General features: G+C 51.8%; 3 protein-coding genes across 3 annotated transcripts; 1 reads left to right on the top strand and 2 right to left on the bottom strand.

The window, feature by feature from the left end:
• Window positions 1-577: 577 nt before the first annotated feature.
• Window positions 578-2,171, bottom strand: NCLIV_012060 (conserved hypothetical protein; the record flags this gene model as incomplete). Its single annotated transcript, XM_003880723.1, has 12 exons — window positions 578-712; window positions 767-847; window positions 908-958; window positions 1,015-1,062; window positions 1,123-1,170; window positions 1,221-1,252; window positions 1,313-1,382; window positions 1,439-1,524; window positions 1,581-1,616; window positions 1,671-1,761; window positions 1,823-1,903; window positions 1,959-2,171. 12 exons carry the CDS (start codon window positions 2,169-2,171, stop codon window positions 578-580), a joined length of 972 nt encoding a protein of 323 aa, XP_003880772.1.
• Window positions 2,172-3,487: 1,316 nt separating this feature from the next.
• Window positions 3,488-5,936, top strand: NCLIV_012070 (peptidase C26, related; the record flags this gene model as incomplete). The annotated part of the gene is made up of 3 exons (XM_003880724.1): window positions 3,488-4,100; window positions 4,508-4,896; window positions 5,910-5,936. The coding sequence occupies 3 exons, from the start codon at window positions 3,488-3,490 to the stop codon at window positions 5,934-5,936; spliced, it is 1,029 nt and encodes a 342-aa protein (XP_003880773.1).
• A 2,847-nt stretch (window positions 5,937-8,783) lies between these two features.
• Window positions 8,784-10,403, bottom strand: NCLIV_012080 (phenylalanyl-tRNAsynthetase alpha chain, related; the record flags this gene model as incomplete). Its single annotated transcript, XM_003880725.1, has 1 exon — window positions 8,784-10,403. The coding sequence occupies one exon, from the start codon at window positions 10,401-10,403 to the stop codon at window positions 8,784-8,786; it is 1,620 nt and encodes a 539-aa protein (XP_003880774.1).
• Between the last annotated feature and the right edge of the window lie 7,059 nt (window positions 10,404-17,462).

The following is a 17,462-nucleotide window of genomic DNA, read 5'->3' on the forward strand; positions in this document are numbered from 1 at the left end:
CTGCTGCATGCAACTGTCGCTGGTTCAGTAGCCCGAATTTCTAGTGGTCTCCGCAGTCCAACGGTGGATCTTTGCCCTCTTCCTTTTGTGAAGGAGAACTGTAACTCATATGCGGTGTTCATTCATAATTCAGGTCGCCCTGGAGCCAGCACCCGCTGGCCAAGCACTTTTCCGACATCCTGAAACGTCATATTTCTTCCACGTGAGTCTCTCTGCGTTATCTCTGTAGCTGTTTTTATTTAGGTTGCTCCATCTTTTGTTAGGAGATTTCCCCCACTTCGAGCAGGATCCATCGCTGATGGAAGCTTCGTTTCTCGTGCAACTTCACATGCTCGTATGATATGTTGCCATGACGGGTTTTCTACGTCGGTCACTTGTTGTCTTCTTGCAGCATTTTTCAAATCAAAGTGGCCACTTCGTGCCACTGACAAACACTACCCTTCTCGAGATGTTCCCAACAGATTTCACAGAGACCCCTCAGGCAACTGAAAACGGAATATCCGGGTTCGGCGATAAAATGGTTCAACCCCTGGGTGCATAAATGTCGAAGAAAATGAGCCGCACTCAGTGAAGGGGCTCACACCATAAAGCTCTGTGCAAAATTGCCGTGCGGTTTCGCGGACAACCGTGTACCCTTCCGCTTTTCCTGCCAATCGTGTTTGAAACCCCGCTTTTGATTTGTTCGTTGTCTGAGCATCTGAACAAACGACTCCTGAAAAAGGGGTATGACGACCGAAGCTGACGGTGGTGTCCTTGTGGTGCTTGCCTCTTCCTCTTCACTGTGTTCGGCTTCTGACTCTTCGGCCTCCTCTCCCCCCATTTCCTTCTCTGCCGTTTCTTCCTCTTTCTGCACGTGTCTTGCTGTTAGAGCGAGTCGCTCTTTCGCACCGCGGAAAAATTATCGCACCTCCAGGGCTTCTTCATCCTCCCTCAATTTCTCCAGTTTTCCTTCGATGCCCTGTGCGAAGCCGGATCCAGTCGCTTCACAGTTCGTAGTCACCGGCTGTTGTTTACCTCACACTTCGAACTAGAGAGTGGTTGCTTGTCACACTCTGTGTTCAGCTGTAGAATGTGACACAAACAGCATGAAGCGTTCACAGGCCAAACTCATGTTGCTCCCACCTCCTTAGAGGATTCGATGTCAAAAGGCTTCCCGCCCGCTCGTATCCCCTATAAGCGAATGATAATGGGACGGGCGCCGAGTTCGGGTTAGTTCCTACTTCTGGTAGGGAGTGAGCCTGCGGGTTTTCGTCTGCGAAAGATCCGGCATGATCAGTCGGGGGACATAAAATGGCGACACGAAATGCCGTACCTGCTTCCGATTTCAGGACACCATTCTGGGAATGAACGCCACTCAAAGTAGCTTCCGCGTGCGTAATTGCCTGCTGCAGGTGCGTGTGCAGGTTGCCTCACTCTAGAAATGAAGTTCCGCTCTCACGCTGGCTTTCTGCTGTTCTTCCGCAAACATATCTGCTCCAGATTCAGCCTCTTGCTCGTCAATCTTTTTCTGAAGCTCCAGTTCAGCTGGGTAGAATATAGGTTTAGAGGTTCCGGGGCGGTGGGCAAGCACCACAAATCACCTTTTGCATCGTTTTCGATCATCTTTGTTTCCTTCACTGCGGCTGCCAGTTAAACGTCAGCTGACGAATATGTGGCAGTTAGCCCCCTACTTGCGTCGGTTCGAATTTGATCCTTTTGCTGAGCCTCATCTATCTTCATCTGTGCTATGAAAGCTTTGTCTGCTACCCTTTTCTCATGCTCCTACAAATGGATGTAGCTTCTGGGTCTGTCATCTTCCACTAAGCACGGGGTACGCGCATACCGCCTTTCCTTCGCGTTCTTCCTCAATGCGCTCTAACTCTTCGTCTTCCGCCTCCAGTTTAGCCTGACGCTGCAGCGCCTCCTGTTGGAAAAATATGCTGAGCTGCAGAAACGCCATTCAGTTCCACCAAGCTCACCACATCTTCCTCATGAGAGAGTGCAGTACCAGTCTCAGCTTCTTCTGCTGCATCAATACTAGTCTCTGAATCCGTATCAGGTGCCCGGTCGCTATCAAAAGCAGCTGTCCTGCCTCGCGCTTTTGACAGCAAAACCTTGTCGATGGGGACGGCGTAACCAGAGGTGGCTGACGCCACGCCGACAATGAGAATTACTAAACTGGAGAAATGCATTGCTGTGACCAAAGATGGCTCTCCGTCCGACACCGACTACAAAGGACATCGAATCCCTCACGTTACGTTGGAGTTGTGCCAGCGAAATAACCCGATGTCGCCCATGCGAGCAATGCGAAGCCGCGGTGTAGTTACTCCTCACCTCCCAGCTTTCCTCTATCGTACGCGTCACTTTCTGCCCCTCTCTTCAGAACTCCTTTGTATAACAGCATCCTCGCACACCTTGTTTTTTTTGCCGATAAGGGTCCTAATGCGCTAAGCCAGTTCCTTCACGGGCATTTTCTCAGCAATCGTGCACGGGTGGCGGCGGCCGTGTGTCGGCGGCCGGCGGCCGTGTGTCGGCGAAAACAATCGCCGCTCGCCGGGGTTTCGTTGTCTCGGACCCTGCGGCCGTCCTGGCCGTGCCCTCGGCTTACGTTAAAATGAAATCCATGCCAGTGTTGGCAGATCATAATATTTTCACTTTCTCCTCGTCAAGTCATCTGTCACGTGGGAGTTGTTGTTCGGGTTACAATCTCCTAAGAAGTGTCTGCCGAAAGGCGGAGGCGCGTCGCTTTTTGTCTCATGACAGCTAAGCCGCCCCAAATACGAGCAGGGGGAACGCTAGCTGCACTCCCGGAGTGAGCAACTTTTCCCTGCTTGATTTTTGCCGTCCTGGTGGTTTCCTCTACAAGTTTTATGCCCTTTTCTAAGCATCGGTCTTCAAATGTGTTTTTGAATTCTTTCACCGGTGTTCGGCTACCTAGTTCACTTTCGAAAACTGTACGGTTGCCGCTCATGCCAGGGGGGCAAGCCCAAGCTGTTCCGCGCATTCCAGCATGTAGTGCTGTTTGGTGTCACACGTACCCAGTCTGTCTCAGTTTTGCGCAGAGCACGCCACGGCCGCCACAATCTAGGGTTGGCGCGAGTCGGTTACCCCATTTCAATTTTTCGTGATTCCTAGCTTCCGTTTCAGTTGCGCTGCTACTATTGTTCGTTAACTTGCCTGTGTCTACTCTGTGTTGACGCTCTGTTACCGGTACCGGCCGGCCCCTCCACTCGTCCGGGGAGTGTGTTTTTCGATGCTTGTGCCTACGAGCGCCATGTCTCTCACACTGGAGTTCTCGTGTACGGGTAAACCTTCCCTCGTGAAGAACTGTTCTCCTGTGGAGTCACCTTCATCTTTTCGCAGCTGCGGAGACAGTGGGCACACAACCGCAACAGCCGGCAGTAGCCATACTGACGAAACTTTGTCGGTAACCTCTAATACGGCGGCCGTACCAACCCCTGATAATTTTGCCGACCTGTACAGTGATGAGGAAGTTTCGTTTTCCGCGATGATTCCTTCCGGAAGCAGTGCCAAGGCCTCTCCGCGGGAAGATATCACGAAGGTCGTGGACAGCAAACAGGTGACAGTTCAGGTGTCAGAGTCTGGCGAACTGGTGGCAGAGCAAGATGCGCCGCTGTCACCTGACGATTTCGTGCGTATCCTCGTGGTAACTCGGAGATGGCTGCGCAAAGGTCGCCTCACCGGATATGTTAGTGAACTGCATCTGGAAATGTTGCAGAGTCACAATGCCGTGCCGGTGATGGTTCCTCGAACTCCGTGGACGCGCGCCATGCTGGACGGTTTCATGCCAATGCATGGCTTGTTGTTGGTTGAAGGCGAAGATATCGGCCAGTCACTTGATCCGTACAGGGGCACTGCGTCAGTGGATCAAGTGCAGAAGCTTGAGGTACAGTCGATGCACCCTGGGGAGGTCACGTCCGACGAGGAGCGGGACGCGATTGAGTTGGAGCTTCTTCAGCGTTGTCACAGGGACGGCATACCCATTTTAGGAATTTGCAGGGGGTGCCAGCTTATCAACATATTTCGTGGCGGCTCACTGTACTACGACATTGGTCTACAAGTCGGCAAGGGCGTTCAGCATATCAACTACAGCAACTACGGTAAGTGTCGGGAGGACTGACCAAAAAAGCGCGTCAGCTAGGATTCTGCTCTTTCTGTGTAGAGCCCTCCTGGCCGTGCCGACTTTTTTTCCGTCAAGAGGTTGGTCTACTGTCTTTGCTTACGTCAGTGTTTGTTAAAGAAGCGTATATAAACAAGCGACTTTTGTCTCTAGCAGGACGACTTTAGAGACATCGTGCGCTCATTGGGTGACGGAACTCGGGTAAGGGAGCGGCATCGTTGTCGTCCGATTGTTTTGCAGATCAACATCGACATGGGTTGTGGGTGAATGCTAGTTCGCCGCTGGCAAGTTGGTTCCGGGAAGAATGTGAAAAAGAACGCTCCTGCGGCGCGCTGCTGTCCGCCGAAGATGTTCTACAGCGGATCCATTCCCCCCCGGCCATATTAGATGCGTCAGAGGCAGGTGCTGAGCAAGAACCGCGTCACGGTCTCACCACGGAAACCCAGGCCAATGAGATGGCCACGACAACCTGTGCACCCGCCGGTTTGGCTCAGAGATGCGCCGACAACAGTTCCTATTCCGGTCCTCAAATGGACAAGGGTGACGTCTTTTTCAGTTTGCAAGTGAACTCGTACCACCACCAAGGAGTGCGCCAGTTAGGCGAGGGCTTGGTTCCGATTGCCTATTCTGAAGACGGTCTAGTTGAAGCTTATTGTGACGCTGGCATGATGGCATCTGAAAGCCGGCGAGCGGGAGCGGACCCGACAGGTGGAAGCTGGAAGGATGCCGAACGCAGTACCGGGCAGCCCCGAAGACATTTTGTGCTTGGTCTTCAGGTGCGTCCTGCGTTACCGGTGTTGACCGTCCCTTTGAGCACAGCGCACAGCTTTTGTGAAACAGCGCAGAGTTACTATGCTAGTTGCGCCGTTTATAATGATGGAGGACTCAAGTTGCATCAGGTCTTTTGAACAGCAACCGGCTCTCGGAGGGGAGGTTTGGCCCTCGACGCTTTCGAGCAAGAGAATTCACGTGAACCTCCAGTGCATAATCCTGTGCGCTTTCTTGTTGCAGTTCCATCCGGAGCGAATGACGGAAGACTATGCTGGATGCCGCCGCATTTTTGGGGCTTTCGTTGCGGCCTGTCGGAGATACAAAAGCAGCGCTGCTGCTGCGGGAATATCCTCAGCGTCGCATTCAAAGGAATGCTCATTCGATTAGCTTCGGTCCTCGAAGAGACTCTAGAGGGCGCCGGCCTTCTTTCCCGAAATACTGGGAACGCATGCAGCCATCGTATACGGCTAGAGTGCATTTCTCTACCGTTTGGTCTCGAATGGCTGCACGGTTCCTCGCGGCCACGATGCGCCTACACCTCTCTGTGCATACACTTTTAGTGAAAGCAGGCCTATATCGACCACGTGGTGGCGGGAGTATGATGGAGGATCCAATTTGTTTTCGGGAATCTTCAGGATAGAACAACGGGCTTGTCTTTGGGCAGCTGACTCATATTTTACACCGAGTTCGAGATGCGGTTTACGTACGGCGCGAGTTTGATAAAGTTGCAGGTAGTGTGGTCGCGGGTTTTGATATTTCTCATTGGCAGCGTCTCTCGTCGTACGAGGTGTTTCATCCCCCTTCTGCGGATTCAGGCTAGTCTTTATCTCCAGAGTGTATGGCGCTGTACTCGCGGGGTTGAAGCCTGCCTGTTGTGTGCTGGCGATCGGGGGGATATTTCCAGCTGCTTCGTTCAGCCGCCGATTCATTCTTCGCTATCTCGTTCCCTTGTTGGGAAAGTCTAAGACGCCTCTCTAGCGCATTCGTTGTCATGAGATGTTTCTGTGCGTGTCTACAGTGTGGACGCGTTAATATCGTCTCGTAACGTGATTGTGTAGGGCGAAAGAGTGGGGCCGCCAAGAGCAATCCGGCAAACACAAATTGACCGCGTGCCTTGTGTCGGCTGATTCCACAAGCGCGTTCGCGCAAACGGACTTGTCAAGGAAGCGGCGATACTGGAGCCTTGTGTGTTGTGACGTTACTGCAGTTTTTTGGAGATGCGTTCTGTGTCTCTGTTGCCAGCTGTTTGGCAGGTGCGTTTGGATCGATATGTGAGATGTGGATTCCGCTACTCGTGAAGACTTTTTATTATGCCACGGCATGTGAAAGTTAAGTGAGACAACAGCACGAATAAGTCACGGGCAGACGATTGGCGCGAGGGAAACCGTGGTGCGGTAGAATCGACAAGCAGTACCCTGTAGCGGGGGTATATAGTCTTCGTGCTGTCCTTGCGCATTGCACAGGACGCCTCCTGAGATCTTTACGAAGTCTAAGTTGCCCGCAGACTTGAGAATGTTTCCCGTGCATTAGGTGACTCGGTGCTTGGAAGCCACATCGATGCCCTATGAACTTAGTCACAGCGAAATGTAGGGCGGGGCTGTCTCGGGGTATTTTCGTTCATTCTTGATTCAACGGAATGTGCGGCGACACCTCGTTGATTCGCTGAAGGTGATGCGCCGTCAGCATGAGAAAAGTCTTCGCTATGAGATTCGTCGTCAATTTCCATGGAATAGGTCTGTCAATCTGTGTCGCTTCTGTTACCGTAGATTCTTGCTGCTAGTTCCTTTGCTTTCCAGTTTCATGCTGGCGACGTCCCAAAACGAGTGGCTGCTCGAGGAAGTGAAAAGTGTTTCGTTGCCTCAGATGCTGTACAGCCGCGTCCATAGTACGGATTTGTCCACGTCGGGGACAGGAAACGAATGGAGCCAGCATAAGTCTCTGCGTTGTGTCAGGTCAGTTGCGTTCCATGTTCTTGGTATCCTTATTAGTTACAACAGGATGCTCAGAGAGCTGTTCAGTGGGAGAACTGTCTCGTTTGGGTTTTTCCCGTCAATATGTTGTAACGTGGTAGACGATCCAGTGAGTCCAAGGCAGGCCCCACCGCCCGTATACGGATTGGGTCGGTTATCCCATCAAGAATCTGGCGTGTTGTCGGGGGCAAGCGAGAGAGTCGGAACAAGGCGAACGGAGCGTTGCTTCACCAGCGGTTGAGCCGATCTCGAGGAGGGCGGGTCTTGATCGTCGTTGTTGGTGACTGCTGTGTTGGTCTACGTTGAGCTCGTCCAAGCAGTTGCGTAAGCCCTCATTCCTGCAGCACCTGCGTGTGTATCTATGCAGATGCCTGCCTTGAGTATCTCCGAAGCTGTAGGAACGGTCACGAATTAATCGTAGACTTCCGCGGCAAACTCGCTGTTGTCTCGCCACGGGGAAAAGACGCGTTCTAGTTAATTTCAGCGAGAACTTTCATTACCGTCTTGGTTGGCCTTCATAGGGAGCAGTGGTAAAGACAGCCACGCTAACTCATTTGCGAACCCATTGATGCTAGACGCCCTTTCCAGCAACCGTGTGTTCGTAGTTTTTGCTCATGAGGAAATAGCAGAGCGACATACTGACAAGACACAGAGTACCCTGATACAGACGCTGGCCGCTGGCGTGCTTGACTGTACCGATTCACAACTAGAAGTTGCTTCTGTAGCGCTTATATCCATCCCAGGAAGGACGTCAGCCGACACCCACGGGCGGGTCCTGGCTGAACAAATCCACTGGAGCCGCACAGTGTTGCGCTCTCCATGGAGGCTACTGAGAAACAATGATGGCACCGCTGAGGTCAACGCGGTGTAGGGCGAGGCTTCAAAGACGGCAGACAAGCTGCCTGTCATTTTAGAGGTTGATGTCTTGTGAACATGAGGACATCACACACAGGCTCACATAGCCCGTCCCAATCCGTTGCTCGTTCACAGCTATCATGGCATGCGGGGGCGAGAGGTAGTGCCTTCACTTGCCACGCGTTTGCGCGTGCGATGAGCAGTATGCGTCCGAGTGAGACCGACTGGAAAGGTTTGTGCAAACCTGACTAGGGTTGCCCGCGCCTCACCTGTGTGACGGTGTGAGGAAGTGGAGACCGACGCGGGCCCTGCGTGTCCCGACCAGGCGATGAGATGATGCAGAGTGTTGCCCCTGCTCATATGTGTAAACTGCCTAATTTCCCACTGAACCAAATAGTGTTGCGACATCTGAGCTCAATGAGCTTTACAGACGTTACGATGTACAGTGTCTATTTCGTTCGGCGCTTGAGCTTGTGAATTGGTGAGTAGAGACGATGCAAGCTCGTCAGCAGATTAATGATATAAATATATATATATATATATATGACCCCTATTCCCTGCGACGATTCACCGCTGGCACAAGCGGCTCCGAATCGCGCTAGACAGTGAGAAGCGTAAGTGCCCTTTGGTTTATTGTTCCGGGATAGTTCGGAATCTATCATTTCTGGGCCGTACACGATCAGCTGCGCTGTCACAGCCAAAAGGCAGTATCTAGACAACGGAGAACGGATGCCCACGTTGAGCCTAGTGTCCCCCATACACGTCAGAGAAGCAACCCAACCCGCCAGCGACTGGCGTCCCCTGGCCCCTCCTCGGTGTGCCCGAAATTATGAGTTCGGCATACGAAGGCATGATTTTCATAAAGTGCTTTTAAGCAATTCACCTGTTCACAGGTCAACGTATGCCGATGACAATCACTACATGCGTCCCGCAATAGCGGTCTTCCAAGAACAGGAACTTCGACTAATGGAGATGTCCGACCGTCTATACGCTCAGGAAGAATTTACCCTTTATGCAAAGACGCAGAGAAAGGTATGGGGACACGTGCACCATCCTTGTTTCCGCAGCTATCTCAACTCCACGTCAAACATTTGACCCGTACGCCTGTAAACTTCTTCCTGGATAGCATTCACTTCTTCGTGGGTGAGAGTACGGTCTATTGCTCTGTAGGTCAGTCTGTAGCAGCGGCTTAATCGCCTTGTTTTAGGATGTACGAAGCTGTCGACTAGTTTAACCGACTCAACCAAATCGCCTCCAGATTCGCGGCACAACTCGTAGAAGCTCATTTCGCTGAACGTCTCTCTCCGCTGTTCTCGTTCCCATGCGGCACATGAATTCTGCCGTCCTGCGTCAGCTTGTCCACAGCCTTTGATAGATGGAGAAAACCCGACCTGTTGCTGCTGAGACACTTTCTCTGCTGCGATGGAAACGGCTTCGGACTCTGTCACGGTTCCGTTCGTTGTCTCGTTCACCCAAAAGGAAATATCCTTGTAGACAGGAGGCATGTTGCTGAAAGGCACGAAACGCCGAACTCCGCCATCGGCAAACTGTTCCGAAAATCGAGGATCCTTTGACCAGAAAAGGCGGATGTCCTCGATCCCGAACAGGTGCATGCACAAGCGTTCCAAACCCAGGCCGAAAGCCCATCCCCGGTACCTGTGGTCGGAGCTGTTCGCGCTTGGCGCATTGCCCATGTTGGCAACCTCACAGCGGCCTTCCGTGTCTGGGGCCACACGTGGCGACAGTAGCTGTCTGTCTTGTAGAATTTCAGGGCGAATTTCTCCGGCACCTAACACTTCAATCCACTCCTCTGATAAGTCCCGCTCATCTGTTCCTCCAGCGCCCTCGCCTGCCGCCGCACTAACCATGTCTTTGGCCACGTAGAGCTCTACAGAGGGTGCCGTGAAGGGGAACGCTGTCTCATAGTCCCATTTCATGCGCACGCTCGACCCCAAGAGATGTTTAAGAAGCCTTTCAAGCGTTAGCTGGAGGTGGACCGTCACCGGGTTGTTCAAGAAAGGGTTTGCCTGGGTTAGGCATGGCGATCCGCGAATCCAAGCCTCCAGCGCTTTCGTTCCTACGTCGTCACCCCCTATCTGCTTATTGCCATCAATCGTTTCGTCCCTCGAAGCATCGTTATGATCACCCGCAAATTTGGAAACTGCCTTCAGAAGGAGTTGGTGTTCATACTCGAGCTGCTGCAGCTGTTTTTCGGAAAACAGGCGAAAGCCATCAGTCTGGTGAAAGACGGGGTAATGCAACCGATCAATTTCATCGCGGCGGATCACCTCCGCCGTCCACACAGCTGCTTCAATACCTGCGTCGATAAGGTCTCTCTGATGCGCCGTGCAATGCGTTCGAAGAAGAATGCGATTAGGATTGTACTCTTGATCCGTAGGGGGAAAACGGTCACTTTTCTTTCCGGCTGAGACTGGTGGACCATTGTCGACATAGTACGTGTCTGACGGCAGGCGGCTTACATGGTCCAGCGGAACCAGCAGAGAGTCAAAGTTTTGCTTACAGGTTACGAAGGGAGAGAAATTGTCAAACAGTTGGAACGGAGCTAGAAGCGGCACATCCAAAGAGCTACTCTCGCTGTCGGTCGTTTCTTTCTGTGAGGCTTCTACAGAAGCGTCGGAGCCAGAATGTGGAGAGGAAGAAGGAAGCGTGGACGCGAGTGAGTCCATCAGCGACGCCGAAGCTGACTCCCTGGTTTCCGAAAGCCTACCGGAAGGGTGTGTGCGCCTACCTTGCCCTGGGGGATGTAGGGGCCCATTTGCTTGCTCGAATCTGTTTCTGGCGTGTTGCCAAAGAGAAGAGGAGAAAAGCAGAGCATCCCCGACGCCGGTGTTCGCCCCCCTTAAGAGAGATTCGTTTTCCTGCAAGAAAAACGACTCAATTCGCTTCTTCAGAATGCCTATGGGGTTGTCAGCCTGCTGGTGCAGACGACGGTCCAGCTTGTCCCAAACTGACACTGGGATATGGGAAGGCCGTGAAGCTTTCGCTCCTACCGCCTGTCCCTTCGCGGACGACTCTGTCCCCGTCTCACAGGCAGTGAAGCCACGCGTCCCACGCTCTCCTCGTATCCGAGATGCCACGAAGCGACATCCACGCGTGCTTTCATCCCATGGTGCATTCTTTGTCTGAGGCAGGAAATTGGAGATTTGCCGGTATGCCGACACACTGGAGAGGGTGATGCAGGGGCCATCTCCTGTAGTGCTGCCTAGCCGCCTGCTCGGCAGCCGCCCACCTCGCACCGCGAGACTTCTTGAACCTGAGTGCGTGAATCCCGAACCATACAGACTCCGTATCCCGCTCTCTTGCGCACACTTTAGCAAGGCTGTCCTTGGCGTCGAAACGCGCAGCGACGGCGGGAGGGACGGAGGCGAAAGACGCGTCGGTAGGAAGGCGAGTGCCTCCGTGCCGCACGTTTCGTAGCTGGTGCGTCTGTGATCGACTACGTATGCGTACAAGGATGCCAAAAGCACAAATGCCCCAGGCGAAACTTCTGCAGCTCTAGGATGCGCCCGTGCTGGCCTAAAGGAAGCTGGGCAAGCGAACGGCGAAGGGTGGAGCCGAAAGGCATCTACCCACCCCGACCGGCCAAGGAGAGAAGGCCCGCACATCCGCATGATGGGCTACAACGGTAGCAGAGAAACTCGCAACTGCGTTGTCGAAATCTTCGACGCTGAAACTGCTACCAATACATGCTGAGGGGTTAGATGTTCCCCGAACAGACGTTCTGCGCCAGGGGCTCCAACGCGAATATTCCCCCGGTCAATTTTCGGCACGCGTTTAACTACGTTGCAGAGACGCGGGGTCGAGAAAAGCGTCCACGGATCTTTGTAGGGATCGGCGCGGACGACCTGTGCTTGAAAAACCGACTAGAGCGCCTTGTTCGTCGGAGCACCACATTAGTGATCAAGATTGGGGGGCATGCGGTGTAAACCCAAAAGGGATGACGTGCTCCTTTCACAAACCCAACTCGATCCAGACGTCTTCTTTTGAAACGGACCTCCTTTTAAGGACCAAGAGTATGTGCACGGGACGAAATCAACTTCGGACACACTTTGTCCTGTCGCCCTGAAGACCCAGACCGCATGCAGAGGGAAAAAATAGGTGTAGCGGCATCATTTTCCCGCCCTGCAAACCTGATATTTCCCAGATCCAGCTCTTCACAAGCTGCCTATTCGCGATAAATCATGAAAAGGCATCTCCGAGAACTAGCAGCTTGTTAGATGGGTGATCAGGTGTCCTCAAGTTCACGATCAAGCGTCCGACACAGCCATGTGTGCATGCATTTCTTCGCTGTCGGAAGGGGTAATGTGGTGAAGAAAATTGGACAACTTTCTAATTTCCTGAAAGATGCAAGCGCCAAAACTGCCTATGGCATCCTAAATAATCTTCATGGTTCGTTAGTGATTAGTACATGCGTGGTGTATTTGAGATGCTGCATGGTGTCCAGTTAGATAATGCATGCACACCTACCGCTACCCGACAATAAAACGACAGAGGCTTATTGCGCAGCAGCACAACTATTCCGTATTCTACGATTGGTCTAGCCCAAAAATGATGTAGTATGGTTTTCTTGTAAGCTAGAACATTTGCGGGGAAATACTCGTGCCATTCCGCAGCCAGGAAGACATTTTTTGCGTGTGCAGTACTGAAGTTTCAGTTGGAAAGTTTTGAACGCGTAGCGTCTTCCAGGTGGCCACAACTTCCGACATCCTAGATGAGCGTCGAAATCAGTTTGACAAGGAAATGCAGACTCATGAGTTGACGAATGGATCTCTTTTTTCTCGTTTCTGTGTTCTCTGATGGCGCAGAACAACCAGAAAATGGCTAGTGGCTGATGTAAGCGGAAATGACTGCCACCAGGGGAGGCTGCCCATGGCCAAGACGAGGTACCTGCTCAAAGGTTTCCGAGCACCTGTGATGCAATAAGGTTAATAACGATTTCGGTTGTGTTCGACAACGTAATATGGTACTAAAATAGGAAGGATATGCAAAATAACCATTTGCGCGGCGCCATTATACCTGTCAGTGCGTCTCTCGTTTCTCTACACAAAAGAGCGCGGGTGTGCGTACGTTTACTTGATATTTCCATTTAGGAACGTACTCTGATGATAGCATACACGCTGGAGGATGATTCTCTGTTACCGGGAAGCCGGTAGAGGTGATGAAGCCTCGGGCTTTCGATTGCTGGGTGATGAGCCTACGGGATCAGTTCAACCGAGAAAGGAGAATCTCTTGCGCAATAGCAAATAGTTTGCAGAGTGCGAATGATGCTACCATCTGAGCATCGTCACAAGGACTCGGCCGGCGGTTCAGCACAGCCCTGACTGTCAGCCCCTGCTTCGCCACCAGGTATCGCCTTTTTATATATATTGTGGGCTATCGCGAAAATCTCCTGGTCATGCTCCGCCGTTGAGCTTCTTAGCTGCTTCCCTCCGAGAAGCGATGCGCGCCTTCGAAAGATGCGGAATGCCGATACCATACACACCCACGATCAGTCTGTCGCTCTCTCAGGGATGGAGCAGCATTTTTCCAAGAAGCCATACACACACACACACACACACAAAGGACTACGTGAGAAACATGTGGATACAGTGAGCGAAAACTACAGGCCAGCAACTATGGGATGTTCAAAAGTCGCACAGTTTTTTTTCTCTAATGGTGGAAAGCCTGCCAATAGGCAAGGCGAATTGCGCAAAAGCCCCAAAGCGTGCGGTACAGTACCACTGCATACTCCGCAAAACCAACCTTGACAGCGAAAAATCATTGGGAAAAAAAGGACGCTCTGTTTCAAGAACTCTACATCACGATATTCATCTGGCAGCGTCTCGCTCGTCCTTATTTTTCCTCACTAAAACCCGGCACTGCCTCTCCGGTTGTTTAGCAGAAACCGTCTTCTGCAGCTTCGAAGACGCAGTCCGCAACAGTCGTGCGGTCCCTCCCGTGAGGAGACAGGCGGACGATTACTTGGTTCCTGAAAGCGAGGACAAAATCTTGATGTTTCTTTTCTGGTTCACGGGTTCTGAGACATTCAGGTGGCTCTTTGTCAAAAGAGCAGTTAGCCCTGTGCTTTGAGATGGCTTCCTTACCTACAGGATGCTGCGGTTTGTGTAAGAAGCATCAGCACTCAAGTCCACAGACAGGATTTAATCTTACTAAAACAGCATTGTGACATTAGGAGGCGCGGTCTCACGAACCTTCATCGTTGTTGCGATCTCGATATTTGCGTCGCCCAGGGTCTTGCAAGTAATGTCGCTGGGGCACATCGCTACTCGACGCTAGGAGACGTCCTTGGCCTTTTCTCGCGTTGCCCTCAGGAAATATAACTAGTGGTTTTGTGGCGAGCCGTTTGCGCTCAGGCGTCTATAGTGAACTAGCATACTTTCGCGGAGTCGTCAAGCATGTGCAAGCTACGTCGATTGCGTGAAGACACGGCACTAGTGGCCAGAGCTCGAGAGCAACTGAAAATTTCCTTTTGCATGACTTGTTACTCGAAAAGTGTTGGCAGCCCGGGTCGTCCCTCAACTTTGATTTTGCATGGGTGTTCGGTATCCAAAGTTCTTCACCAATGTGTAAACTGTGTTACAGGCCTGGCGGTCTTCTTCCTGAGTCTGCTTCCCACATCGAAAGGGAGCACCAGCGTTGGAGGCGGCCTCAAAGATTTGGCTTACTGGAGAAACTACGTTCCTCACATCCCGCCAAAAAACCCTCCCGGGTGGGTGCGGGAACAAGTAAGCGCTAAGGATATCTGTAAGGGAGGTGTTCAGACTGATTGCGTCTGCGAGGTGTAACAGCCAATCACTATTCCTTCAGTGAACAGAACGAAAGGATAAACCTCTGTATCCTGATCGATAGCTTTTGGTCTGTAGTGGCATGAGTCTACGTACTTCTGCCATACCTATCCACCACATATTCAGTACAGCCTGTGTGGCTCTCTGCAGATACGTAAACATGCATGTATAGAGAGAAGCATAATATATATCGGCTAGAGTTTCCACGAGAGCCCTTGACTCTCAGCGGAACTCCTCCTCTATATTGAGCAGTGCACACCTACCACCAGTTGAGACACACGTTAGTGGTAGGGTGGGTTCCTTGCACTTGTGTCACCTGCCTTTGCCTGAAGGGTGCCTCAGCTGTAACGGTTTTGGTGTAGCAATGTGACAAGGGGTAGCTGTTCCCCCAGCAATATACCTGAAAAGGTTGGCATCTTGTATTGACAGCAGTTTTGGACCTACTGGAAGGTCGTTGGATGTCTGAGGAGGACGGCGTCTTCTTATTCGGTAATCCCTACAAAGACATTATTCTGAGAATATTCATTCTTGTGCAAACTGGGAATTGGCCGTCATAACGTGTGCTCTTGGTTGTGTGAACCGCAGACGAAAACTGTACACGCCTCTGCCTACAGTCAGGAGGCCGCTAAGTGCCACGAGGAACGAGGATGAGCTAATTAAACTCTCACATGATGACTGAATCTCGGTTTCTCCTTCCTTCTTTGACAGGTTCAGAAGAAACTAACTCTTCTTCAAGTAGCCTCCCAGCCTCCCCCGTCATCCAATTCCCTCCACAGCAGTCCTGCCAATTACGCTTCGCCTGCTTCCGTCTCTACAGATATCGAAGTCCTATATCATCCCACAAACAGGTACGAGGCAAGGTGTGAAACACGAAAGAAATCAACCGTTGGTATTTCGAATTGCTCTTTGGAACTACGGGATAGCTGCTGTCAGCAACTTCAGCTTCTGAAGATGCTCCGGGAAGACGAACCTGCTCATGCCGGAGCAATATAGCCGTTACCAGTATTGATGATTCCCGGCAGCCTGCAATATCGGAACCGAGCAAAGTGGACCACCCGTGTTGTTTGACATTTGTTAGTGGGACGCTGCCTTCCGTTTCGTGAGTAAATCGACGGTGTTGAGGCGCTTCGTGAGTAAATGAGTAAATTGCCAACTCTTTACGCCGAATATAAAGTGACGGTCCTACCAGTATACAAGTCGATACCTCTCAGGACTGGATAACACGTCTCTCTCTGATGGCCGACACCGAAGATGTGTGGACACACAGGATTACGTCCTGTCCCCGCGCGTGCCTTGATGCGCACACTCTTGCAGTTGTTGGCAACGTTTGTCCGAGACCTAACCAAGCCCAGCTGAAGGTCTGTATAGACGGGACTTAGCTTTCTGGAAGGGGAAGTTGGGAACGGTGAGCGCGCAAAAGTCACGCAGCATATGGTAAAAGCCAAATTGTATCGTTGCACGTGGTTGGTAATCGGTGTCCCCCAGGTCGTACGAATGGATTGTGAACGAAAATGAACCGAGCCAGGGAAACCGACAAGTAGATCATGCTGCAGCTGAGTCATGGTCAGGCAATTCATTACGTCGTCCGTTGCCCGCTGCAAAGCATATTCTTCTCTCCCAGCTTTTGAACGACGAGTCTGTAGCTGCAGATTTTGTTCCGGAGTTGGTTGGGGCGAGCGCGGCATCAAACGAGGTGGCGACTCTCCCGGACTCCATAAATGCCAAGCACGGCACAGAAGGCAGTTCTAACATCCCGTCGTATGCATACAGAGACCAGCGATACGCAGGTGGCAAGTCGACCGACACTGAAACTCCTCTTGCTGCCATACTCGCCGATGCTCTGCTCCACGGCGTGGCCATGCTGCCTGATACGTACGCCTCCGATCAATGAAAAAAACTGAGGCCAACTGCACTAGCCGCCAGTTCCGGCCCGGCCGTGCGTGCGGTAGGACGAAGGCTATATAATTCAGGGGACAACGCTGAAAACACTTTGAACAAGAGGAGTGTCCGCTTCTACGGTCAAATTATGTATTCGGTTGTCTCGGGCAATAACTCTGAGAGCGAACCTAAGACTACAGCAACAGGACAAACACCAGCGATCCCTCTGAAGGCCTGACAATGTCCGGGCTTTGAGGAGGCGAGATAAATACTAATCTTATTTGGGTATCTGGGGAAGGAATTATTGCACTTTCCGTCAATTTATTTTCACTAGTGGGTGGGAAAAGACGAACGTTTTTCATTTTGCCACCATGGCGTCCAGGTTCCGCGACCGGCTCGTCACGGGGGGGGGGGGGGCGGGACGCGAATTCGTCCCGTAGGTCTTGCATTGAGGTCTGTCAACTAGTATTTAGTTCGTCCTGAAGTAGTTTTCACAATAACTGACGCGATCGCATCTCCCTCAGAAACTGTTGTCCGTTTTGCGGTTCTCGCGGCATTCTCGGCGTTTTTCCTAGTGCTCGAGGTAGTGTGACTGACCCTTCTCATGCCCGGCGATACACTGTCCAGCAAAGAAAGCGGTTCGACAGGTAGAGAGGAATTCTAGTAGCCACTTGGAGAATAGATATGCCTAGTAGAGTGTCAGCCTTGTGTCGAATCAAAAGCCAGCTTTCGCTCTGTTTGTTTCTGCTTACTGCTTTAGCAACATCGTCGCCGTTTCCACTAACGGCTGACCCACGTTTTAATATTACTACATCTTTCCCGACTATGCTAGGAAGATGAGCGCCTGCTGGGAAAGATAATCCCCGGCTTGTTGAAAATGCTAGAAACCGCTTGGCGTCACTACATCCAGCATACCACCCGATAATCCCATTTGCAACTGCATCTACATACGGTTTCTTGGTCCGACGCGTCCCTTGCTTGCACTCACCACAGACGCAGACATACCTACAAAGAAAATACTATCAGTGTTCAGCCTCAAATTAGCAACGAATGGTCTTGACC

The sequence above is a fragment of the Neospora caninum genome, chromosome IV (genome assembly GCF_000208865.1).
Source record: "Neospora caninum Liverpool complete genome, chromosome IV".
NCBI classification, from domain to species: Eukaryota; Apicomplexa; class Conoidasida; order Eucoccidiorida; family Sarcocystidae; genus Neospora; species Neospora caninum.